This window comes from Ornithorhynchus anatinus, chromosome 7 (genome assembly GCF_004115215.2).
Source record: "Ornithorhynchus anatinus isolate Pmale09 chromosome 7, mOrnAna1.pri.v4, whole genome shotgun sequence".
Taxonomy (NCBI): domain Eukaryota; kingdom Metazoa; phylum Chordata; class Mammalia; order Monotremata; family Ornithorhynchidae; genus Ornithorhynchus; species Ornithorhynchus anatinus.
The window spans coordinates 80154264-80178855 of record NC_041734.1 but is presented as its reverse complement, the minus strand read 5'-3'; the positions used below and the strand labels follow the sequence as shown (position 1 = coordinate 80178855).

Sequence of the window (24592 nt, the reverse complement as noted above, 5' to 3'; positions counted from 1 at the left end):
GGGTCCGTCTCCCGCCGTTCCGGTTTACCTTGTATCCCTCCGGGAACATGGCGTCCAACTCTTCGTCGGAAAGCGGGCGGTTCCTCTCGTCGATCTCTCGCTCCCACCGCCAAGCCTGGAGCTGTTCGGGGGTCATGCTCATCATGTGGCCTAGGCGGAGTACACGGAGATTTCAAAATAAATAAATAAAAATCAAACGACTATAAACCACGGGAGAAAGCAAACCCCGTGCGGCCCTAAAAGCCGGCGAAAGGCTAGGACGGTGAGACCCATCCCTCTGTGACCAGAGGACACCAGAGCCCCGCTCGGCCGCTACAGGAATCCGGGGAAGTCCCACCGTCACCGGCGCTCGGGTGAGCCAGGCGAGAACGTCCGGCAACGCGCGGCAGGCCGGACCCCGGGGTCCCCGCCCCGACGGGGCCCCGTCCCCGCCGGTCTCGGGGCGCCCGGGGGGGAGGGGAGGGGAGGGCGGGGGCTCACCGGGCGTGGGCGTCGCCATGTTCATGGCGGGGGTGCCGATGGGCGTCTTGCCGGGAGTGAGCACGGGGGTGCTGCCGCCCATCTGGCTGGCCGGGGTCTCGTCCCAACGCGATTTCCTTTTGCTGGCTCCGGGCGTCGGCGTCTCCCCGATGGAATCTCCGCCGCGGTCGGTCCTGGGGGTCTCGGCCCATCCGCTGCCGTGCCCGGGAGTGTCTGCCGGACGGCCCGGACGGGGGTGAGAAGGGGGCGACGGCGCTCGCCTCCCGAGGCGTTCTCCCGGGTGGCCCGGGGCCAGCGGTCAGGTCGAGACCCTCCAGCGGCCGCCCCCCTCTCCCCCGCCTCCCTCCACGTCAAACAGAGACTCCTCACCCTCGGCTCTCACGCCCTCCACCCTCCGGCCCCCTCCCACCCCACCTCGCTTCTCTCCCGTCACGACCCAGCCCGCAAACTCCGCTCCTCTCACGTCAGCCTCCTCGCTGGGCCCCCGTCTCGCCTCTCTCGCGCCCTCGTCCCGCCTCTGGCCCGGGACGCCCTCCCTCCTCCTATCCGACAGACCATTACCCTCCTCGTTCTCAGAGCCTTATCGGAGGCCTTCCCTGACCGCGCCCTCCTTTCCTCGTCTCCCGCTCCCTTCTGCGTTGCCTCGACTCGCTCCCTTTCTTCATCCTCCCGCATCCCAGCCCTACAGCTCTTACGTCCACATCTGTCGTTTTATTTCTCTTAACTCTGTCTCCCCCCTAGACGGTAAGCTCACTGTGGGAGGGAATGTCTGTTCCACTGTCCTCTACCAAGTGCTCAGTCCAGCGCTCCGCGCTCACCAAGTGCTCAATAAATACCACTATCTTCACTGCCCTCTAGACTGTGAGCTCACTGTGGGCAGGAATGCGTCTGTTCGCTGTACCGTGCTCCCAAGCGCTTAAATACAGTGTTCCGCACAGGATAAGTGCTAAATAAATACAACTGAATGCCTCGACGACTGCTCTGCACACAATAAGCGCTGCATAAATATCGCCGACGGACTGACTCCGGGCGACGCCCTCCGCCCTCCTTCAGGTCGTCGGGGAACGGCCAAACCCCTCCGCTTCACCCCTCTGGGGTGGAGGGCCTCTGTGGCTACAGTTCCCGGGGAGGGGGCTTCCCCCCGAACCCCCCGGGCCGCTTTCCTCACCCGGCTCCCCAGAGCGGAACCTCTGACCTCTCCTCTGCGCGGGGGGAGCGGGCGGGAGCCGAGCCCTCCGGCTAGGGGCCGGTGGCCAGCGGCGGACGTGCCCGGAGGCCGTGGGGAGGGACCCCTCCCCGTCCCCCCCACCCCCCCCCCGCCCCCTCGCCGCCCCAAACGCCGTGGGAAGCGGCCCGGTTCGGCTCCGGCCGTCCCCGGGTACCTCTTTCGGTTTTGGGGGTCTCGTCCCATCTGTTTTTGCGGGCGCTGGACGTGGCCCCTCCGTGGCCCGGGGTGGCGTGGCCGGGAGTGTCCCCCCGCCCGGGGGTCGCGGCCCCCGCCGGGGTGTGGCTCGGGGTGGGGTCCCAGATCTTGGAGCCCGGGGTCGCGCCGGGAGTCTCGCTGCCCTTGGCCCGGCCGGGGGTCTCGTCCCACCGCAACGAGGGGGTGTGGCCGGGGGTCTGCGTGAGGACGACGAAGACGACGACAAAAAAAACCCAAACGAAAACAAAAAACCGGAAGGTTCGGTAAGTGCCAGGGGAACGGAGACCCCGAAGGTGGGCGTAGCGGAGCGCCCGCGGGGGAAGCCCGGCCAAAGGGCCGACACACGCCCGCCCGCCCGCCCGCGGGACAACGCGGACCTCTCCCGAAGGGGGGTTCGGATGCTGGCCGGACAGAGGAGGGGGGCGGGCGGGGGACGCGCGCCCGTCTTTCCCCAGCTGGCAGTCGGCCCTCAGGACCCACCAGCCGGCTTCGGGGCCTTCCCTCTCGGCCTCAGAGAAGGGCCAGGCCCGCGACGGCGGTCTGGTTCCCCCCTGCTTCTGGAGGCGCGCGGCCCGATCCCGCGGACGGGCCAAGACGGAGGAGGGGGAACCTGGACTGGGGTGGGGGAGAAGGGCACCGCCCCTCCTGTCCTCTGTCACGATCCGACCTGCCAGCCTACTTTCAGGACGAGGTGGCTTCAGGTCAGTCAACTCTGGTCCCGGGAGAGGAACCCAGAGACCGTCTTGGCTAAGCCCCAGCCGGTCACCCTCCCCCCGCACCCCCATCCCGACCCCCGACGCCATCCCCAGCTCTTGGCTGGCACCACCTTCCCTCCCCTACCCCAGCGGCCCGGCCTCTCTCCAGGCTCAGGGAGGGCCGGGAGGAGGACGGGTGCACGCACGAGGGGGGACGTGAACGAGCCCTCTGATCTCCCCAAGCGTCCCGCGCCTCCCTCCGATCGGCGGACCGGACACCACCCGGGCGTGCCCGACGCCGAGCCCCCGGCCCCCGCCCGCCCCCCCCCCCCCCCCGGTGGGGAAGCCGGTCACCTCGGCTTGGTCCCAGCTGGACAGTTTTTTCGGGGTGGCCCCGGGAGTCTGATCGGCCGTCTGATCCCAACGCCGTTTCCGTTTGGAAGGAGGCTGGGAGGCCGCTCCGTTGACGACTTTCAGCTCTCCGGCTTTAGCTTTCTCGGCCAGCTGCTGCCGGATTTCTCTCTGAAAGAAAGAGGCGACGTGAAGAACGGGACCCCCGCGCTCCGTTCCCGACTCCTGGCCCGCGACTCGACCGCGTCCCTTCGAGCCTCTCCTCTACGTATTGGGCACCGGCGGTGGGCGAATCCAACGGGGGCGCGAACCGTCCCGTCGCCCTCTCGACCGATCCACCGAGGGGTATCCGCCGAGCGCCCGGCGCCGTACCGGGCGCGAGGGAAGCTTCCACATTTTTCCCACTCATCCCCGGCACTCTGCTTCCGTAGCTCCCTTCCCTCCCCCGTCTCCCCGCCCTCTGCCTCACACCACACGACGACGACGGTATCTGTCAAGCACTCGCTGGGTGCCAGCCACCGTACTAAGCGCCGGGGTGGATACAAGCAAATAGGCACGGGCCCCGTCCCACGCGGGGCTCCCCGTTTTAATCCCCATTTCGCAGATGAGGTCCCTGAGGCCCCGAGAGGCGCCCTGGGTCACCCGGCAGGCGGGCGGCGGAGCCGGGATCAGAACCCGGGTCCTCCGATCCCGAACCCTCTCCCCCGGGGGCCGCGCCGCTTCTCCGGGGACCCTTCCGACCCGGGACCCGGTCCCGCCACGGGTCCGACACCCGGAGAGGTTTTTGCCCGTGGGTGTGGACGGGGCCCGGGCGCCAGAAGGTCACGCCTTCCGATCCCGGCTCCGCCACACGTCTGCCGCGTGACCTCGGGCGAGTCCCTTCGCTTCTCTGGGCCTCGGTGACCTCATCCGTAAAACGGGGATTAAAACCGTGAGCCCCACGCGGGACGGGGACCGCGTCTGTTTGCCTGTGTCCAAGTCGGAGCTTAGTACGGTGCCCGGCAAATACCACCGTCGTCATCTGAAGGGTTCGACGACCCTCGGGGACGCCCTCGCGGGCTCTTCGAACCCCACCGGGCCCGTTTCGAAAAGGAAAAGAGCTTAACTGACCTCTTCTTTAGTCAAATGTTGTTCCCGCATGACATCCATATACGTTCTAGCGTTCATTTTAGGATCAGGAGTCTTGCCACCTGCAGAAAAGAACAGCAACAGGGCAGGAGCACAGTGAGTGTGGAACAACGTGACTCGTGTCAACGGTTTTTAGACATTTTTTAAAAAAAAATCTGCCCTGCTCTAATATTACATAGATTTCGGAATCGCTTAAATGTTGACTTTTTTTTTTTGGAAGGGGGGGGTGGGGTCAAAAGCTTTTTAGTAATTACACATCTTACTTTTTTTTATTCAGTTTGCTGATCAATTTAAACCTGTTTGAACACAAACATAGCTACTGCAGTTTAAAACAAATACTTTAATGCAGGTGACGGTAAAGTGATAGAGCACTGTTAAAAGTCTTCAGAAGGTGATGGGTTCCTGGGTTGCTAATCCGCAATACGTACACTTTCGTGCCTTTGTCTCCATCGGCAGTTCTGACTTCAAGCAGCAGAATAGAAGCCTAGAAAATTATCTCTTTACCATTAGTAACACTTTGGAAAGATACGGATATTCAAAACATTACCTGTGCACACCGTTAAAATCCTGACTCGGAATAACTACACCCAGATAGCGGTACGGATCTCCGTATAATATAGATACGTATATATATATATATATTTATTTCTCTACGTGCGCGTGAGTGTATACCCGCAGATACACACACACGTTCCGGTGGATCTCATCCAGACACCCCTGAATCTCTACCCTGAGGTGTCACGAGGGGAGGGCTTCCGGGTCTAGGCATTTCACGCCCCCGCAGCCGGCCCCCTTCTTCCTCGAGAAGCGGCCGGAGCCCGGGCCTGGGAGTCAGAGGGTCATGGGTTCTAATCCCGGCTCCGCCCCTTGCCAGCTGCGGGCCTCCGGGCAGGGCCCTTCGCTCCCCTGGGCCTCGGCGACCTCATCTGCACAACGGGGGTGGGGACGGCGAGCCCCGGGGGGGAGCACCTGACGACCCCGCAGGCCCCCCCCGCCCCCGCCCAGCGCTTAGAACAGTGCTCGGCACACAGTCGGCGCTTCACCAACGCCATCATCGTCATTATCATCATCATCATCATCCGCTCTCTCCCGGGGCGGGCGGGACCGCAGACGGGGGCGACGTCGGGCCGGACCGAACGTAAAAGCCCGTTCGAGGTTTTTTTATTTTTTACCAGCGGAACGACACCGGGCGGGGAACGTTTTGGGACGGGATTAGGGAGGGGCGCGGCTCTGGTACCGTCTGCCGGGCCCGTGTAACTTTTCCGGTTACTGGAGGGCGGCCCGACTAGATCGGAGAGGGACTTCCCCCAGACGGGGGCTACTAGGCAAAGAGAAGAGCGGCCCGGGTGGAGGAGAGAGACGCTAAGGGTCCTAAGACAGCGGTCTAGGCTAAACGTCAGGTCCAACTGGCAGTGTCCCCCTGACATTAGCTCTCATCCCACTTCCCCTTGGCAGTTTTTCACCATAAGCTACACAGGATGTGTTGAACTGCACCCTTAAGAGTGCAGACAGGACTGGCATATAGCAGTACTGCTGTAGGAAAGAAATTAAGGACAGTTAGTATGGGCCTGTGAATTCTGACATACATGTTTCAATCAATTACAATTAAGCAAGTAAAAGAAAAAAAAAACAGAGAGCGAGAGAGCGAGAGAATAGGCCTACTCATTCATGCAGGCTGATAGGCTAACGGGAAAAAGAACCTGCGACTGGATCTTCTAACTTTGGGGAGGAAAAAAAAAAGAAATCCAAACCAAAAACCGGCACCTCTCAGCTGCGGCTCTGAAACTCACTCACCTGAGGAAAGCTTCCATCAGGCCCGTAAGATCCCTTGCGCTCACTCGCAGACTAAAATTAGCAAAACAGACTCCAGCCATTAAAAGTTTCCAAGTCGTTTTGGGAAAGGGAACTTTCGTTTCACATACGTGTGCTCGGAGCAGAGGCGGGTGCTTTTATTCGGCTAGTCTCGGGGCGATATGAGGGCTCGGATTTGAGAGAGAGCATTTCGAAGAGCAGCGATCCAAAAATAATAATATGTATGTTTGTTTTTTTTTTAAAAAATGAAAAGTCTAGGATGGGGGGCAAACGAACAACAAACTTTCCACCACTTGGAAGTTTCTCTCGGGCAGAAAGGGGGTGCACGTTTGTTCAAGTGGAGTACACGTAACCCAAAAGAAAATGAAAAAGAAAAACCTTTAACCCTCTGTGTTTCTATGGCAATGGCTCATTATTTTCTGGTCCTTCTACCTGGAAAGAAAACTTGAATTATAAAGATGAAGAATAGGGTGGCATCTATGCTCTCAACCGAATCTACACACAGATATCTTAAAAGGGGGTGTGCTTAAAAAAGGAAAACTAAACTCGTAGGCATGCCAAAAAAAAAAACAAAAAATCGTAATAATCAAAGGGCTAAAGACAACTTGGTCACAAAGAGACTTTTGGAAAAAAATAAAATAAATCCACAAAAGAACAAAAAAAGTGGAAATGAATTACCATCTGCGAAAGGATCTAGACGTTCTGGGGAAATGATCATCGTTCGTCTGTGCTTCTTGTATTCATCCTCGCGATCGGCGATCTTGGGGGGCCGGTGCTCAGCGAATGGGTCGTACTGATGATGATAAAGATTTTATTTGTTAAATGCCGAGCGCCGTTCTAAGCACTGGGGGGGATACAAGGTGATCAGGTTGTCCCATGCGGGGTTCACGGTCTTCATCCCCGTTTTCCAGATGAGGGAAAATCGTGAAGTCACTTGCCCAAAGTCTCCCGACCGACAAGTGGCGGAGGCGGGATCAGAACCCACGACCTCGGACTCCCAAGCCCGGGTTTTTTCCACTAAGCCACGCTGCTTCTCTCTGTACTAGAGAGAGAGAGAGCATCCGGGTAGTCAGATGATCGTATTTATTGAGCGCCTGCTGTGTGCAGAGCACTGGACTTCAGCGCTTGGAAAAGTACAATACAACGATAGACCAAGTCCCTGCCCACAAGGAGCTGACAGTCTAGAGGGGGAGACGGACAGGAGCAGAAAGAAATGAGGGATGTGGATGTGAGCGGTGCGGGGCCGGGAGGGGGGATGAAGAAAGGGAGGGAGTCGGGGGGGGACGCGGAAGGGAGCGGGAGACTAGGAAAAGAGGGCGCAGTCAGGGAAGGACTCTTGGAGGAGGTGGGCCTGCAATAAGGCTTTAAAGACAGGGGAGAGTCATCGTCAGATCCAGAGGTTTGACGCGGGCCAGAGGTCGGGGGTGAGATGATCAGTCAGAGGTCATGGGTTCAAATCCCAGCTCGGCCACTTGTCAGCTGTGTAACTTTGGGCAAGTCACTTAACTTCTTGGTGCCTCAGTTAACCCATCTGTAAAAATGGGGATTAAGACTGTGAGCCCCACGTGGGACAACCTGATTCCGGTGTCTACCCCAGCGCTTAGAACAGTGCGCGGCACATAGTAAGCGCTTAACAAATACCAACATTATTATTATTATAATCCACTTTACCCCAAATGGTAAGTTTGGGGGGGGGGGGGGTTTGCTTTTGGGTTGTTGTTGTTTTTAAATCGTATTTGTTAACAAATCACTCACTGGTATTTATTTACTACGTGCAGAGCACTGTACTTAAGTGCTTCTATTATTGTGTCGTCCTCTCCCAAGCGCTTAGCACAGAGTACGCTGCTCAATAAATACCATCAGTCGACTGCACCAGAATGGGTTAGGCGTTTCGTACGTGCCGTGCGCCGTCCTAAGCGCCGGGGTTGACACCAGCTACCAGGCTTGGACGCGGGCCACGTCCCACGTGGGATTCACAGTCTCGGTCTCTGTTTTACAGGCGAGGGAACTTAGGCCCAGAGAAGTGAACTGACTTGCCCAGGGTCACAAATCCGCATTAGCGGCAGAGCCGGGATTAGAACCCAGGTCCCCGACTCCCAGGCCCGAGCTCTTTCCACTAGGCGACGTTGCTTCCGCAAAGGTCGACACAAGGTCCCTCCCTGACAAGTCAAACTAACAATTTTAATAATAATAATAATGTTGGTGTTTGTTAAGCGCTTACTATGTGCAGAGCGCTGTTCTAAGCGCTGGGGTAGACACAGGGTCATCAGATTGTCCCACATGAGGCTCACAGTCTTCATTCCCATTTTACAGATGAGGTCACTGAGGCCCAAAGAAGTGAAGTGACTTGCCCACCGTCACTCAGCTGCCAAGTGGCAGAACCAGGATTCCAACTCCTGACCTCTGACTCCCAAGCCCGGGCTCTTTCCACTGAGCCACGCTGCTTCTCAAAATAAGCCTGTGAGACTCAGTCTCCTATCTTTTGTATTTTTTTTTTTTAAAAACGGGGGGGTGGGACTCTAAATGAATGATCCACTTGCTAACACAAGGATCAACAAGGCCGACTTTAGAAAAGTCCCCCACACATACTTTTGGAAATAATTATTGCTAACAAAAATCCTAAAAGCCAAGGCCACAAAGCCAGAACTCTGGGGTGGGGGCCGGAGAGGGGGAAGAGCAGAAAAAAAGGGGGAAGGGGGAAGAAAAAGAAAACAAAGCTCGCGTATTCGGTTTCCGCCCCAGGAGGGGAGCCGGGGGAGCACATATTGGGTTTCTCCCCCCGGGCAACCGGAAAAAGATCTACTTTCAAAAGGGAAGGAGCGATAGAAGGGCACGGGTCACCTGTTCCGTCGACTGGGGGATGTCATTGAGCAACGCCACCGGGGCGTGGTATCCTGGCTTCTTCTGGCCCAGCAAGCTCGTGGAAGAGGAGTAGTCATCGTCATCCTGCAGACGAGAAATCCGACAGACGATTTGAACGACGGAGGCTCCGAGGAGGAGCCGCAACCTTCCTCCGCCCTCCCGCTCCTCTCTCCCAGACAAAGGGCACGGTTGGCATCAGGAAGCCCCAGGTGGACTGGTCGACTCCCAAATCGCCCATTTTCCACTAACCGGAAGACACCCAGAGAAGAATTATTCATCGGTGACACCCGGTAAGCTCCGAACGGGGCCGGGGTCCTTCACCGGGCCCTTGGGACAGTCGCCGGGCAAGGGGCTGGAAACCGAAGATACGCTTCTCCTGAAGATTTAGCTCTTAAAACGAGCCAAGAAACGACTCTACGGCGACGGGGGGAACCGTCCTCCCCCGGAGAGCCAGGGAATTGAGGAATTTCCGCCTCCGTTTCCAGATTCGCACGCGACCCAGAATGAGGCCGGACCCGGGGGCACGTCGTCTTTTCCGCCTCGGCCGCCGCCTCTTCCGTCGAGCGGAGAGGGAAGCCGTGAAGCTGGAGGCGGAGAGCCCGGGCCACCCGGATTTCCGCGGATCTCATCCCGGACCCCGCCGCCCCCGTTTGGCCGCCCGCCCTCGGGGCTGCTGACGCTACAAGCAACATCCCCCGGCTCTCGGCCGTCCCCCTATGCTCCTCGGGGTCCAAACCGTGCCGCGCCGCCTTGTGCGCATCCAGGGGCCGCCTTTCACCCAAGGACCCCGCCGAGCGGGGAGGCCAGGACCCGGGAAGGTGGGACGGAGCCATGGGGGGCCCCCCAAAGTCGCGTAGATTTACCCGAGTCCTCCTCTCCCCCACTCCCGGGGGGCAAACCAGAGCACGGGTACAGGCCCTGCGGCCAGAGGCCGGGGGGCTCAGTCGACTCTTGGGTTTTCCCAAGTCACGGGAAGGGAAAGCTCCGCGTCCAAAATGAAAAGAAAAATCCCATCAATGGCAAACAAAAGGAAGTTCGGGTGCGGACTCCCAGCCGCCTGCAAGCCGAGCGCACAAATGCCAACCTACTTTCAGAAACCGAGGAGGGGGAAAAGAGATAAAGGGCAACGGTATCCGTACCCGAATCTCCCTTGGGATGATAATCGAGTGCTTTGCAAAAGTGATCACCCCCTTGTTGTTTTATAAATCTCTTTGTTTTCCCAGGAAGTACAGGTGAAAACAAAGAAAAAACGCAACTGAGGGAAGGAGAAGGCAAACCAGAGGGCTGATTCTCTTCCTCTTCTTAGGCCTTGACAGGGACATTTACTGTGGGATTTACTCAACTCGGTGGGATTTACTCAACTCTGAGCTTGGGCCTCCGGCTAGCCCCTCGCTGCCCCTCGGGTGGCCGTTTGCGTGATTTATTGACGCGATTAATCACCTCCTTTTTGAAAGGCAGGAAAAAAAAATACCACCCAAGAACACCCGGTAGGGTCTTCCGCAACTTCCCTCCGGAGAGCGAGCACGGAGTAAATGACAAATTCTGGTGGGACTCGATTTTAACCCCACAGGAAAAGGGCACCGAGACCAAAAGAACCCACTCACGTCTTCAAGCTCAGTCGCGGCGATGGAGGTGACGTATCCGGCGAACCTGCTGTCGCTTCCGCCGTAGATTTCCTGATCGTAGTAACCGGTGGAGTCCAAGCCCACTCCCTGGGCTTCATCGAGAGCCGCCTTCTTGCCTTGGATCTCTCGGATCTGGGCTTCGATATCTAGGAGACACAAATTGGGCCGAGAGGTCCGTTTCAGTAGCGAGCTCGCGGTCCGGAGACACCCAGAGGGCAGCAGCGCGGGGACCGCTGTTCAATCCTGCGATGAAGATGTCAACTAAGCGGACGAATGGCCTGAGGGTTCTTATTTCCCTCAAAATAAGAGCCTATACTTTCGTTCAGTCGCATTTACTGAGCGCTTACTAGGTGCACAGCACTGTACTAAATGCTTGGATTGTACAATCTGGCAACGGATAGAGACCATCCCTGCCCCATGACGGGCTCACAGTCTAAACTCTAAGCTAAACTGCAGAAGCAGTGTGGCTCTGTGGAAAGAGCCCGGGCTTCATAATAATAATGTTGGTATTTGTTAAGCGCTTTCTATGTGCAGAGCACCGTTCTAAGCGCTGGGGTAGACACAGGGGAATCGGGTCGTCCCACGTGGGGCTCACGGTCTTAATCCCCATTTTACAGATGAGGTGACTGAAGCACCGAGAAATGAAGTGACTCGCCCAAAGTCACACAGCTGACGAGTGGCAGAGCTGGGATTCGAACCCATGACCTCTGACTCCAAAGCCCGTGCTCTTTCCACTGAGCCACGCTGCGAGAGTCAGAGGTCATGGGTTCGACTCCCGGCTCTGCCACTTGTCAGCTGTGGGACCATGGGCGAGTCACTTCACTTCTCTGTGTGCCTCAGTTCCCTCATCTGTAAAATGGGGATTAACTGTGAGCCTCACGTGGGACGACCTGATTATCCTGTATCTCCCCCAGCCCTTAGAACAGTGCTCTGCACATAGTAAGCGCTTAACAAATACTAAGATTATTATTATTATTATTATTATTAAACGGGGGAAACAGACAGCAGAGCCAAACAGAACACGAACAAGACATCAGCAAGATACATAGAATCAAGGGGATGGACACCTCATTACAAAATAAATACAGTAATAATGCCTTGCCTACCGGTTTTTACAACTTGAAAAGCAGAGGTTCCCTCCCGCTGGTCTAAAACGGTTTAAATTCTTTAAAATGTATATACTCCCTCGTTTGCAAAAGCTTATTGCAGAAAAAAGAAAAAAAAAAGTTGTGAAGATTTACGGTGGCCGTCCTGAAGGCTGGTAGACAACGATCCCAAGACCAGCGAGTGCTTTTTTCACAACTGGCGCACGGAGGATGATGCTTTTTTTGTTGGAGGGAGAGGGGGACAGGGCAACGGGTCAATCGGCTGGAATGGCCGAGCGGAAGCTTTTCCATTGCTGGTCTCCGCCGCCGGACAGAACCGCGCTCTCCGGCCAACAGCGTCCTTCCGGCGCTTAGAGTAATAATATTACTGTTGATATTTGTTAAGCGCTTACGGTGTGCAGAGCACTGTTCTAAGAGCTGGGGTAGGTACAGGGTCATCAGGTCGTCCCACGTGAGGCTCACAGTTAATCCCCATTTGACAGATGAGGTAACTGAGGCCCAGAGAAGTGAAGTGACTCGCCCAAAGTCCCACAGCTGACAAGTGGCAGAGCCGGGAGTCGAACCCATGACCTCTCACTCCGAAGCCCAGGGTCTTCCCACTGAGCCACGCGGCTGGCGCTGGGCCCCTAGTAAGCGCTTAACAAATGCCCCAATTATTATTATCATCATCCCTCCGGGGAAGGAGCCCGGAGGATCGATCCGCAGACTTTACTGAGCGCTTCCTCTGCGCGGAGCCCTGGCCTAAGCCCTCTGCGGGAGACCAACAGGGTAAACCGACGCGACCCGGCAGCCGCCTTAACTTTCCTTAGCATCCTTCTCTGAAACCAGGCCAACCCGGGATTTAGGGGCTGATTCTCAATCAATCGATGGTACTCACCGAGCACTTACTCGGTGCTTGAGAGGAGAACAATAATGTTGGTATTTGTTAAGCGCTTACTCTGTGCAGCACACTGTTCTAAGCGCTGGGGGAGATACAGCGTCAGCAGGTCGTCCCCACGTGAGGCTCCCGGTCTTCATCCCCATTTTCCAGATGAGGGAACGGAGGCCCAGAGAAGTCAAGTGACTCGCCCACGGTCACCCAGCTGACGGCAGAGCCGGGATTCGAACCCATGACCTCTGACTCCCAAGCCTCGGCTCTTTCCACCGAGCAGCACCAGGATAGAACGGACACACTCCCTGCCCACATGGAGCTTACAATCTCACACTGCCAGTGTCAGTGGTCCTCCGCCCCCCCCCCCGAGAATTGAGGGACGAGGTAGAACCCGTCTCCGTCGGGACCCCAAATTCAGGCTGGGTGGCTGCCATCTTTTGCGCCCCTCGCCCCCCGCCGTCCCCTCGCACCACCGACCACCCCCACAGCAACCGACAACAGGAATGAGGCGGTGCAGCCTAGTGGGTAGAACCCGTGCCTGGGAGTCAGAAGGACCTAGGTCCTCACCCCGGCTCGGCCGCTTGTCTGTTCTGCGACCCTGGGCAAGTCATTTCCCTTCTCCGGGCTTCGGTGCCCTCGGCTGTAAAATGGGGACCGGGTCCAACCTGACTGGCTTGTATCCGACCCAACCCTTCTTTCGGTGCCTTATAATAACGATGCTATTTGTGAAGCGCTTACGATGTGCAATGCACCGTTCTAAGTGCTGGGGAGGGGGAGGTGATCGGGTTGTCCCGCATGGGGCTCCCCATTTTTCAGATGAGGTCACTGAGGCCCAGAGAAGCGAAGTGACTGGCCCAAAGTCACCCAGCTGACAAGTGGCGGAGCCGGGATTAGAACCCACGACCTCTGACTCCCAAGCCCGGGTTCGTACACGGTAAGCACTTAAATACCACGTTTTATAAATAATAATAAAATAGTCAAAATAATAATAAAAGCTAGAGATAAGCCAAGGGCCCACACAGGGCAGAGTGAGCCTGGGAGGCGGGGAGGGCGTCTAGTCTGAAGAACTCTGCGGGACAAAGGTCATATCTTTTTTTCTAATAATAATAATAATAATAATGTTGGTATTTGTTAAGCGCTTACTATGTGCAGAGCACTGTTCTAAGCGCTGGGGGAGATACAGGGTCATCGGGTTGTCCCACGTGAGGCTCACAATTAATCCCCATTTTACAGATGAGGGAACTGAGGCACAGAGAAGTGAAGTGACTTACCCACGGTCACACAGCTGACAGAGCAGGGAGTCGAACCCGTGACCTCTGACTCCGAAGCCCGGGCTCTTTCCACTGAGCCGCGCTGCTTCCCCAATCCCTAATGGAATCTGTTAAGTGCCTACTACGTGCCGGACGCTGTACTAAGCCCTGGTGCAGCTGATCAGGTTGGACCCAATCCTCGCCCCACGTGGGGCTCACGGCCTTAACCCCCGTTTTCCAGATGACGGCACCGAGGCCCAGAGAAGTGAAGTGACTTACCCAAGGTCACACAGCAGACTAGAGGCGGAGGCGGGATTAAAACCCAGGTCCTTCTGACCCCCGGGGCCCGGGCTCTAACCACCGGGCCATGCTGCTTCTCCCCTCTTTCTTGTCCCTTTCTCTCTGGCTGTTTTCACGTGGAGCAGGGACTCTGTCTTAACCGATCTGCCTCAGCACCCGGCACATCGTAAGCGCTTAATCACTAACCGTTATCATTCACTGGCTCTCGAGAGGCTCCCTCCCGCCCAACTACTCCAGAAACTACATCAACCTCACAACCCCACCTTTGATCCTGATCGATTTTAAATTTTAAAAAAATCTACGAAATGTCTGCGTCCTGAAACCACCCGCTCGTGAAAATAGCCAGGAAAACATAAAACCGAGAGCTTAAGTGTCTCGCTTCCTTAATGAGCTGTTGAGCTCTTACTCCAGATCTGAAATCTACCACGTTAATGCGGCGAGGAGTTGGCTGATTATTAAATAACAATAATAATAATAATAATAATAATGTTGGTATTTGTTAAGCGTTATTACGTGCAGAGCACAGTTCTAAGCGCTGGGCTAGATACAGGGTAACCAGGTTGTCCCACGTGAGGCTCACTGTCTTAATCCCCATTTTACAAATGAGGGAACTGAGGCACAGAGAAGTTAAGTGACTTGCCCAGAGCCACAGAGCTGGGATTCGAACCCATGACCTCTGACTCCCAAGCCCGGGCTCTTGCCACTGAGCCACGCTTCACGCAGGAGCTTAAAGAAAAACATAAGTACTTTCGGTTTAAATTTCTGTAGCTCAACTATAGGGACTGTAAGCTCGCTGTGGGCAAGGATCGACTGTTTATTCTTCTACTGTCCTCTCTGAAGCGCTCAGTCCAGCCCTCTGCACACGGTGAGCGTTCAATATAACATTGTTGGTATTTGTTAAGCGCTTACTATGTGCCAAGCACTGTTCTAAGCAACAGATACGACCGGTGGACTAAAATGGCACCCACGGGATATAATATTACCCGGATTTCAGAAAGGCAGCTACTCGGTCTAGCCCAGGGACATTTAAATAATAATAATAATAATGTTGGTATTTGTTAAGCGCTTACTATGTGCTGAGCACTGTTCTAAGCGCTGGGGGAGATACAGGGTCATCAGGTCCCACACAGGGCTCACAGTCTTAATCCCCATTTTCCAGATGAGGGAACTGAGGCCCAGAGAAGTGAAGTGACTTGCCCAAAGTCCCACAGCTGACAAGCGGCGGAGCCGGGATTAGAACCCACGACCTCTGACTCCTAAGCCCGGGCTCTTTCCACTGAGCCACGCTGCTTCTCTATTATTAAATAATAATAACGATGGCATTTAAAGATTCTAAGTGCTAGACACATCCGCCGCAGAGAGCCGCAGGAACAATGAAATATCTTTAAAACAAACCCCCCCCCCCCCCCCGCCGACTAAACACAAAAAGAGAAACTCGGCTTTTAAAATCCGTCAGATCCACCGGGGCCGGGGAGACTCGGAAAAGGACCAACGTATCCAACTGAAAACTAGGACCGTGCTAAGGGAAAGAGTACGTAAGAAGAGCGGGAGCCGGAGAGTCGAAGGACCTGGGTTCCAATCTTGTCTCTCTCCCTTGTCTGCTGCGTGATCTTGGGCAAGTCGCTTCACTTCTCTGGGACTTGGTCTTCCTCATCTGGGAAATGGGGATTCAATCCCTGTTCTTCCTATTTACACCAGGAGCCCCACACAGGACAGAGCTTGGGTCCGACCTGATGAACTCGTCATCTAGCCCGGGGCATGACACATAGTAAACTCTTGAGAAATGGTTTTTTTTTTTAAAAAAAAAAGCAACCAAAAAAACCTCCAAAACCAGCAAATAACTCCTGGGTGCACTTTTGGCAACTGAAAGCATTAAGCTTTTAAACCCGGTGAAGACAAACTTCCTTTTCCAAGCCGGGATACTTAGAAGGCCAGCAGAAATCCAGATTCACGTAATTACCTAGTGCTCCCACCCGAGTGATTAGTTTTTTGGATTTTTTTTTTCGTTTTAATCACGCAGCGCTTTACCAAGCGTGCCATTCATATAAAGTAATTCACTGGCAACCGAACATACGATCCTCGGCTTTAGGAACCCATCACCCAAGTGTCTTTTCCCACTGAGAACCCGGCCTTGAAAGTTTGCCGGTTGAAGGCTGCTTTGGTTTTCGGGATGGTCAAGCACTGTTCTAAGCACTGGGGTAGACACAAGTTCAGAGCGAGAAATACATTTACAGCCGGAATATCCCAGATCCATTAGGCTCATCCATCCGCTTCCTTCGGCTGGAAAACTATGGCGACACTGAGGATGCGCGGTAGAGAAGCAGCACGGCGGAGTGGAGGGCGCACGGGCCTGGGAGTCGGGAGGACCTGGGTTCTAATCTCCCGCTCCTCCACGAGTCTGCTGGGTGACCTTGGGCGAGTCACTTCATTTCTCCGTGCCTCAGTTCCCTCATCTGTAAAATGAGGATGGAGGCTGCGAGCCCCGTGTGGGTCGGGGACTGGGTCCAACTCGGTTTACTTGTATCCACCCAAGTGCCTGCACATAGTAAGCGCTTAATACCATTATTATCATTATTAATTAGCAGACGCTTTCCCTGACGATAATGAGCTCACAGTCTAGAGGGGGAGACAGACATTAATGTAAATAAATAATGCGTAATACGTAATTTGCAGATATGTACATAAGCGCCGTGGGGTTGGGGTGGACATGAAATGTTGAGTGCTCTGCGCACCGTAAGCACTCCATAAATACCCCCGATCGATCGACGGGCGGTGGCCGCTGCTCCAGGAGGAGCCCGAGCCAGCGGTGTTCGCGGGTGATAATAATAGTATTTGTTAAGCGTTTACTACGTGCCAAGCACTGTTCTAACCACTGGGATAGATACAAGGTCAACAGGTTGTCCCACGCGGGGCTCACGGTTTTAATCCCCATTTTACAGACGAGGGAACTGAGGCCCAGAGAAGTGAAGCGCCCCAAGTCGCCCAGCGGACAGGCGGCGGAGGCGGGATTAGAACCCACGACCTCTGACTCCGGAGCCCGGCCTCTTGCCATGAGCCCCGCTGCTTCTAGGTGCCGTTCTAGAGCAACTTCACTAAAGACGCCCAGAGGCGACAGCCGGAGAGCCAATCTCGGAGTCCTCTGCCGACATTTTACCCTTTTCACCACCAAAATCCCTAAGCGCCCGAGCCCCGCGCGGGGATGATTGGGTAAATTAAACGAACGGAAGAATCTGGTAAGCTTCATGTACCCAATCAGGCCGGGCATTTCCCGAATTCGATTTGGCGGACTGAAAGAATGGAAGAAAAAGAAAAACCACGTGTAAGGATCTCCACAGAGCAGAGGCGAGTTCTAGTAGAGGACTGTGTAGCGGAGGTGGAAGAGGGCGATGAGCCACATTGTTTCTCACGCCTAACAATAATAATAATAATAATGCTGGTATTTGTTAAGTGCCTACTATGTGCCGAGCGTTGTTCTAAGCGCTGGGGGAGATCCAGGGTCATCAGGTGGTCCCACGTGGGGCTCCCAGTCTTCATCCCCATTTTACAGATGAGGGAACTGAGGCCCCGAGAAGTGACGTGACTTGCCCACAGTCACCCAGCTGACAGGTGGAGCCGGAATTACAACCCACGACCCCTGACGCCTAAACTGGTGCTCTTTCCAGAGGTCGTGGGTTCTAATCCCGGCCCCGCCACCTGCCAGCTGGGTGACTGTGGGCAAGTCACGTCACTTCTCGGGGACTCAGTTCCCTCATCTGTAAAATGGGGATGAAGACTGGGAGCCTTAGGTGGGACAACCTCACTACCCTGTATCTACTCCGGCGCTGAGAACACTGCTTGGCACATAGTAAGCGCTTAACAAATACCAACATTATTATTATTACTATTATCTCCACTGAGCCACGCTGCTTCTCTTCTCCCACTCCCTTCTGCGTCGCTCTGACCTACTCCTTCGCTGACCTTCCCTCCCTTCCCCACGGTACATATGGATAGATCTGTCATTTATTGGTTTATCTATTTCTTTCTTTTACCGTCCGCCTCCCCTCTAAATTGTGAGCTCGTGGTGGGCAAGGAATGTGCCCGATGCTATACTGTACTTTCCCAAGCGCTTAGTACAGTGCTCTGCCCAGTAGAGCACTCCAATATGATTATTAAGGGGCAGAGTGCTACTGAGCTATTATTATCAGAGAAGCAGCGTGTCTTAATGGAAAGAGCCCGGGCCTGGGAGTGTGAGGTTGTGGGTTCTAATCCCGGCGCCGCCACCCGTCTGCTGCGGGACTTTGGGCAAGTCACTTGGCTGTGCCTCAGTTCCCTCAACTGTAAAATGGGGGGGAAGACTGTGAGCCCCACCTGGGACAACCTGATGACTCTGTATCTACTCCAGGGCTTAGAACAGTGCTTGGCACATAGTAAGCACTTAATACCATCATTATTATAAGTGGCAGAGTGCTACTGACAGAGTAATAATAACAATAATAATAATAATAATAATATCGGTCAAGCACTTCCTCTGGCCAAGTACAGGGCCAGAGAGATCCAAGTTGGACACAGTCCCCGTCCCCCCAGGGGCTCCCAGTAAGGAGGAGGGAGGACGGGAATTGAACTGGCCCCGGAAAACGGAACCTTTCCGCTCCGATATTCCGCATCTTCCGCTCAGTCCGAGCCGGGCGGAGGGCAGCCGCCGACGATTGCTTCTTTTAGAGAGAAAGGATTAATCACTGGGGGAAGAGAGAGAGACGGAGGGGAGGCTGGCGGGACACCTGGATCGCTGCTTTCAAACAGGAAAAACAAATGCAGCCGGGCGAGCACGGCCTTCAAAAGGAAAGACTCGGAAAAAGAAAATAAAATAAACGGTCTCTTCAACTGGCTTCCTTTTGAAAGCTGCAGACATTTTCTTGCCAGAGGAGCTTCGTGGCCTAATATAGAAGGCGAACGAGGAGCGGGCAGAAATAGCTCGGCGCCCATCTTTCCCGCATCTGAAAACCCTCACGCGAATCTTAGGATATCACGGCTAGGTCTGTAAACTCGAGAAGCAGCGGGGCTCAGTGGAAAGAGCCCGGGCTTGGGAGTCGGCGGTCATGGGTTCGAATCCTGCCTCGGCCACTTGTCTGCTGGGTGACCTGGGGCACTTCACTTCTCTGGGCCTCAGTTCCCTCATCTGGAAAATGGGGATGGAGACTGGGAGCCTCAGGTGGGACAACCTGATGACCCTGTATCTCCCCCAGCGCTTGGAACAGCGCTCCGCACCTAGTAAGCGCTTAACAAATACCAACAGTATCCTTATTATTAACACCTGCGAGGCGCCCTTGCCGAGACCGGACGGCTAAGATCCGAGGAAGAGGCCAAGAATCCACTTCCGAACACCAACATCCTCAACGCGGCTTCCGCGAAACAATAGCCAAACCGCTCCATCCTCTTCCTGCTCGACCCCGGGAGGCCACGGAAAAGCAGAAGTCCCGGTTCACCGAGGCCCCGCTGCGGCCCAACGGGGAAAAAAAATTCCCGAGCCTGCCGCCTCTCCACGTTTCTCTCGGCCCCATTTTGGAAGGGGCTAAAAACCCACGCGCCGCTTCAGGTTCTTCCGAGGAAAAGATGGTCTCGGGGCGGAGCCGGCCCCGGAAACGGCCTCAAGCGCTTGACAACGGATGGACCCTCAAAAGGGGATGAATTTTCAAGCGCCGCCCCGGACCTTTCGAAGGGCCGACGCCGAACCGCTGCCCCGAAAGCCTCTGGGGGCCCGTGATGCTACTTCGACCGATAACACAGAGAAGCGGGCGATTGCTCCTCCAAGGGTATTTATCGAGCGCTCCCTCTGCCGAGTACCGTACTAAGCGCCTGAAAGCATAAAAGCTTAGAGGGCCGCCTTCGAGGTCCCCAAATGCCCCAACGTCCCCCCCGACCCCGGCGATCCAATCTGTTGGCGAGAGGCTGCCACATCCTCATCACTCAACGGTATCTGGGCACTGACTCTGTGCAGAGCACTGTACTAGGCGCTTGGGAGAGGACGATACTCCCCCCTCTAGACTGTGAGCCCGTTGGGGGCCGGGGATGGGGCTGTCTGGTGTTCTACTGTCCTCTCCCAAGCACTTATAATAACGTTGGTATTTGTTAAACGCTTACTACGTGCCGAGCACCGTTCTGAGTGCCGGGGGGGTGGGGGGGATTCAGGCTGTCGCACTTTCCGGATGAGGTCACCGAGGCCCCGAGAAGTGAAGTCCTGACAGGTGGAGGTGCCGGGATTGGAACCCATGACCTCGGACTCCTGAGCCCGGGCTCTCGCCACCGAGCCACGCTGCTTCTCTGTCGTGCAGCGCTTTGCACACCGTAAGCGCTCAAATACGCCCGACTGAATGACTCCTCCCTCTCCCTTCTACAGACCTCGGGTCATTCGCTCTCCGCCCCACCTTCAACCCCACAGCACCGATGTCCATTTCTCTAAGTTCTCTAGTCTAAATGATGCACCTGCATTAATCTAGTACATTAACATCTTTATCGATCAGTTCGATGCTCTGCACAGAGTAAGCGCTCAATAAATACGATCGAATGAATACTATCCGCCTCCCCTCTGCACCGTAAACTCATCGCGGGCAGGGAACCTTTCTACGAACTGTTGTGCCGGAGTCTCCCAGGCGCTTAGTACAGGGCTCCGCACGCAGTAAGTGCTCGACAGATCCCTCTGATGATGATATAGTATAAAGACACGCTCCCTGCCCACAACGAGCTTAAAGTCTAGCTGATGAAGCTACCTGGGCCCCGCCGCCATCCCTTTCCCCCACAGAAAAACGACGGAGCAAAACAAGTTGCTCCCCAGGGAGGCCGGGTGACTTAGCGACGAGCCTCGGCGCGCGCCTGGATTTGCTCCACGTCGCCTAAATCCACACGAGACGCTCGGTTTAACATCTCTCTCCCCCCCTCCACTGCACGGCTCGTCGTGGGCAAGAAACGTGCCCGTTATACTGCGCTGTTTACACTCCCAAGCGTTCGGTATAGTGTCCTGCACACCGTAAACCCTCAATAAGTACAACTGACTGACTAAAGTTGTGGGCCGGGGATGTGGTAACCAACTCTGTGTTCTCCCAAGTTCCTAGTCCAGGGTTCTGCCCGCCGTAAGCGCCCAATAAATAGCACCGATCGTGAGTCAGGTGCCTTTGGTTTGCGTCCCGGCTCCAGCGCTGGCCTCACCGTGGCTTTAAGAGAGTCAGTCGTATTTATTGAGCGCTTCCTGTGTGCAGGGCACTGTGCTGAGCGAATATCTTAGACCCACCCCGGCGCTCAGTACAGTGACTACCACCTAGTAAGTGCTTCACCAATGCACTTATTATTATTATTGCATGCCACTCGCCCGCGGCAAGGAGCTCTATTCGTTTTATTAATGATGTGCACATATCTCTATTTATCTATTTTGATGCTGTTGATGCCCGTCTACTTATTTTGTTTTGTCTGTCTCCCCCTTCCAGACGGCGAGCACGTCGTTGGGCCGGGACTGTCTCTACCTGTTGCCCAATTGTACTTTCCAAGCGCTTAGTACAGTGCTCTGCACACAGTAAGCGCTCAATAAATACAACTGGAGTGAATGAATGACTGGGAGCACCGGACTCCGGGGCAAAGCACCCGCTGGGGGTCGGGGGAGAGAGAAGGTGAACGATAATATTCTTTCGGTTGTATTTATTGAGCACTTACTGTGTGCAGAGCACTGTACTAAGCGCTTGGAATGGACAATTCGGCGACAGAGACAATAATAGCAAAAATGGCATTTGTTAAGTGCTTACTATGGGTCAAGCACTGTTCTAAGCGCTGGGGTGGATACAAGGTCATCAGGTTGTCCCCCGTGAGGCTCCCAGTCTTCAACCCCATTTGACAGATGAGGGAACTGAGGCCCAGAAGTGAAATGACACGCGCAAGGTCACACCGATGGCCAGCGGCGGGGCCTAATTAGAACCGACGACCTGTGACTCTAAAGCCCGTCAGCTTCGCGCTAAGCCCGTCAATGGGCAGGGACGGTCTCTATCTGTTGCCGATTTGTCCATTCTAAGCGCTTAGTACAGTGCTCCACACATAGCGCTCAATAAATACTACTGAATGACTAATGAGTGCGAACCCAGTCCCTGCCCGACGTGGGGCTCACAGTCTTCACCCCCATTTGACAGATGCCCCTCGTCCCCTCCCCATCGCCCCGACTCCCTCCCTCCTCCGCTCCACCCCCTTCCCCTCCCCACATCACTTGCCTATATTTTTTAAATATTGATTATTTCATTAATGATGCATTTCTATGATTCTTTTGATCTATTTGGATGGTATCGATGCCTGACTCCTTGTTCCGTTGTCTGCGTCCCCCTTCTAGACTGTGAGCCCGTCGGCGGGCAGGGACGGTCTCTATCTGGTGCCCAGTTATCCATTGCAAGCGCTTAGTACAGTGCTGTGCACACAGTAAGCGCTCAGTAAATACGACTGAATGAATGAATGCAGGCGAGGGAACTGAGGCCCAGAGACGGGAAGTGACTTCTCTGCTGTGTGACTTCCGCCGCTTGTCAGCCGTGTGACTCTGGGCCGGCCCCTGCGCTTCTCTGGGCCTCAGTTCCCTCATCTGTCAAATGGGGATGAAGACCGGGAGCCTCACGGGGGACAACCCCGATGACCCCGGATCTCCCCCGGCGCTTAGAACGGTGCTCGGCACGTAGTAAGCGCTTAACAAACACCACCATCATTATTATTGTCAAAAGGTCACACGGCAGACAAGAGGGGAAACAGCGGGGAGGGTGGCTTAGTGGCAAGAGCTCAGGCTTGGGAGTCAGCGGTCGGGGGTTCTAATCCTGACTCTGCCAACTGTCGGCTGTGTGACTTTGGGCAAACCCCTTCACTTCTCTGGGCCTCAGTTCCCTCCTCTGTCAAATGGGGATGAAGACGGTGAGCACCATGTGGGACCACCTGATGACCCTGTCTCCTCCCCAGTGCTTAGAACAGCGCTTGGCACATAGTAAGTGCTTACCAAATGCCATCATTATCGATTTATTATTCGAACCCCCGACCTCTGACTCCCCAACCCGGAGCGACGCTCCTTCTCTGTCTCCCCCAGCGCTTAGAACAGTGCTCTGCACATAGTAAGTACTTAACAAATACCAACATGATTAAGGGAAGCAACGTGGCTCAGTGAAAAGAGCCCGGGCTTGGGAATCAGAGGTCGTGGGTTCGAATCCCCACTCTGCCACTGGTCAGCCGTGTGACTGTGGGCAAGTCACTTCACTTCTCTGTGCCTCAGTTACCTCATCTGTAAAATGGGGATTAAGACTGTGAGCCCCACGTGGGCCAAAACCTGATTCCCCCGTGTCTACCCCAGCGCTTAGAACAGTGCTCTGCACCTAGTAAGCGCTTAACAAATACCAACATTATTAAGTCACTTCCCTTCTCTGGGCCTCAGTTCCCTCATCTGGAAAACGGGGATTAAAACTGTGAGCCCCACGGGGGACAACCTGATTACCATCTGTATCCTCCCCAGCGCTTAGAACAGTGCTCTGCACCTAGTAAGCGCTTAACAAATACCAACATTAAGGGAAGCAGCGTGGCTCAGTGAAAAGAGCACGGGCTTGGGAGTCCGAGGTCGTGGGTTCGAATCCCCACTCTGCCACTGGTCGGCCGTGTGACTGGGGGCGAGTCACTTCCCTTCTCTGGGCCTCAGTTCCCTCATCTGGAAAATGGGGGTTAAAACCGTGAGCCCCACGGGGGACAACCTGATTACCATCTGTACCTCCCCCAGCGCTTAGAACAGTGCTCTGCACCTAATAAGCGCTTAACAAATACCAACATTATTAAGGCCAACAAGGTGGTTCAGGGGGAAAAACCCAGGCTTGGGAGCCAGAAGTCACGGGTTCGACTCCCGGCTCTGCCCCTTGTCAGCTGTGTGACTGTGGGCGAGTCACTTCCCTTCTCTGGGCCTCAGTTCCCTCCTCTGTCAAATGGGGACGAAGACGGGGCCCACCTGCTGACCCTGGATCTCCCCCAGCGCTTAGAACAGTGCTCGGCACAGAGTAAGCGCTTAAGAAATACCGACATGATGATTATTATTACGCACTGGGCCCCACCGCTTTCCTAAGTGTGTGGGAGGAGGGGGGGGAGAGCAAGAGCGACGCCATTACAGAGGCCCGCGGCCCAGCCGGTCCTGCGCGCCCCCGCGGCCCGCCCTTCCCCGCCTTCCCCGCCTTCCTCCGCTCTCCCCCAGTCTCCCCCCCATCTTAGGCCGGGCCGCCGACGCCGCGCCGCCCCCCCCAAGCTTCCCCGTTTACCTTCGTGCGTCTTGGCGATCTTCGCCATTTTGTCCACTCCGACACACAGGCGGAACCGCCTCCTTCCCTCCCCTCACGGTCCCCCGCGGCCCACTTCCGCTCGCGCACGACGCCGCGGGGCGGCGACTGCGCAGGCGCCACTTGGGGGACGCGCGCCCCTGGAGGCCTCTGCGCAGGCGCCACTTCGGGGACGCGCGCCGGGCCGAGGCGTCTGCGCCGGCGCCGGGCGAGGACGCGCGCCGGGCCGAGGCGTCTGCGCAGGCGCCGGGCGAGGACGCGCGCCTGGAGGGCGGGGCTGGGCGACGCGGAGGAGGAGGAAGGGCCCGCGGGGCCGCGGAGTGCATGCCGGGAAAAGGGGCGGGCCCAAGGTCTCCGTTGGCAACCTGGGCACTTCAGGCTCAAACCATCCATCCAT

General features: G+C 55.7%; 1 protein-coding gene across 4 annotated transcripts in view; it reads right to left on the bottom strand.

Annotated features, from left to right (window-relative positions):
* SF3B1 (splicing factor 3b subunit 1) overlaps positions 1-24286 on the bottom strand; it is a 39151-nt gene extending 14865 nt beyond the window's left edge. The window contains exons 1-9 of one of the 4 annotated variants that reach the window (XM_029068791.2): positions 24178-24286; positions 10356-10522; positions 8731-8835; positions 6568-6682; positions 4060-4139; positions 2953-3120; positions 1863-2100; positions 481-693; positions 29-150 (exon numbers count right to left, since the gene is read on the bottom strand). In XM_029068791.2, the coding sequence (XP_028924624.1) occupies positions 29-150; positions 481-693; positions 1863-2100; positions 2953-3120; positions 4060-4139; positions 6568-6682; positions 8731-8835; positions 10356-10522; positions 24178-24205 (1236 nt within the window). In that variant the 5' untranslated portion in view covers positions 24206-24286. Of the gene's footprint in view, positions 1-28; positions 151-480; positions 694-1862; positions 2101-2952; positions 3121-4059; positions 4140-4216; positions 4562-6567; positions 6683-8730; positions 8836-10355; positions 10523-24177 lie in introns of those variants that run through there. The other 3 variants (XM_029068792.2, XM_029068794.2, XM_029068793.2) reach the window with 3 other exon arrangements.
* Positions 24287-24592: the final 306 nt, after the last annotated feature.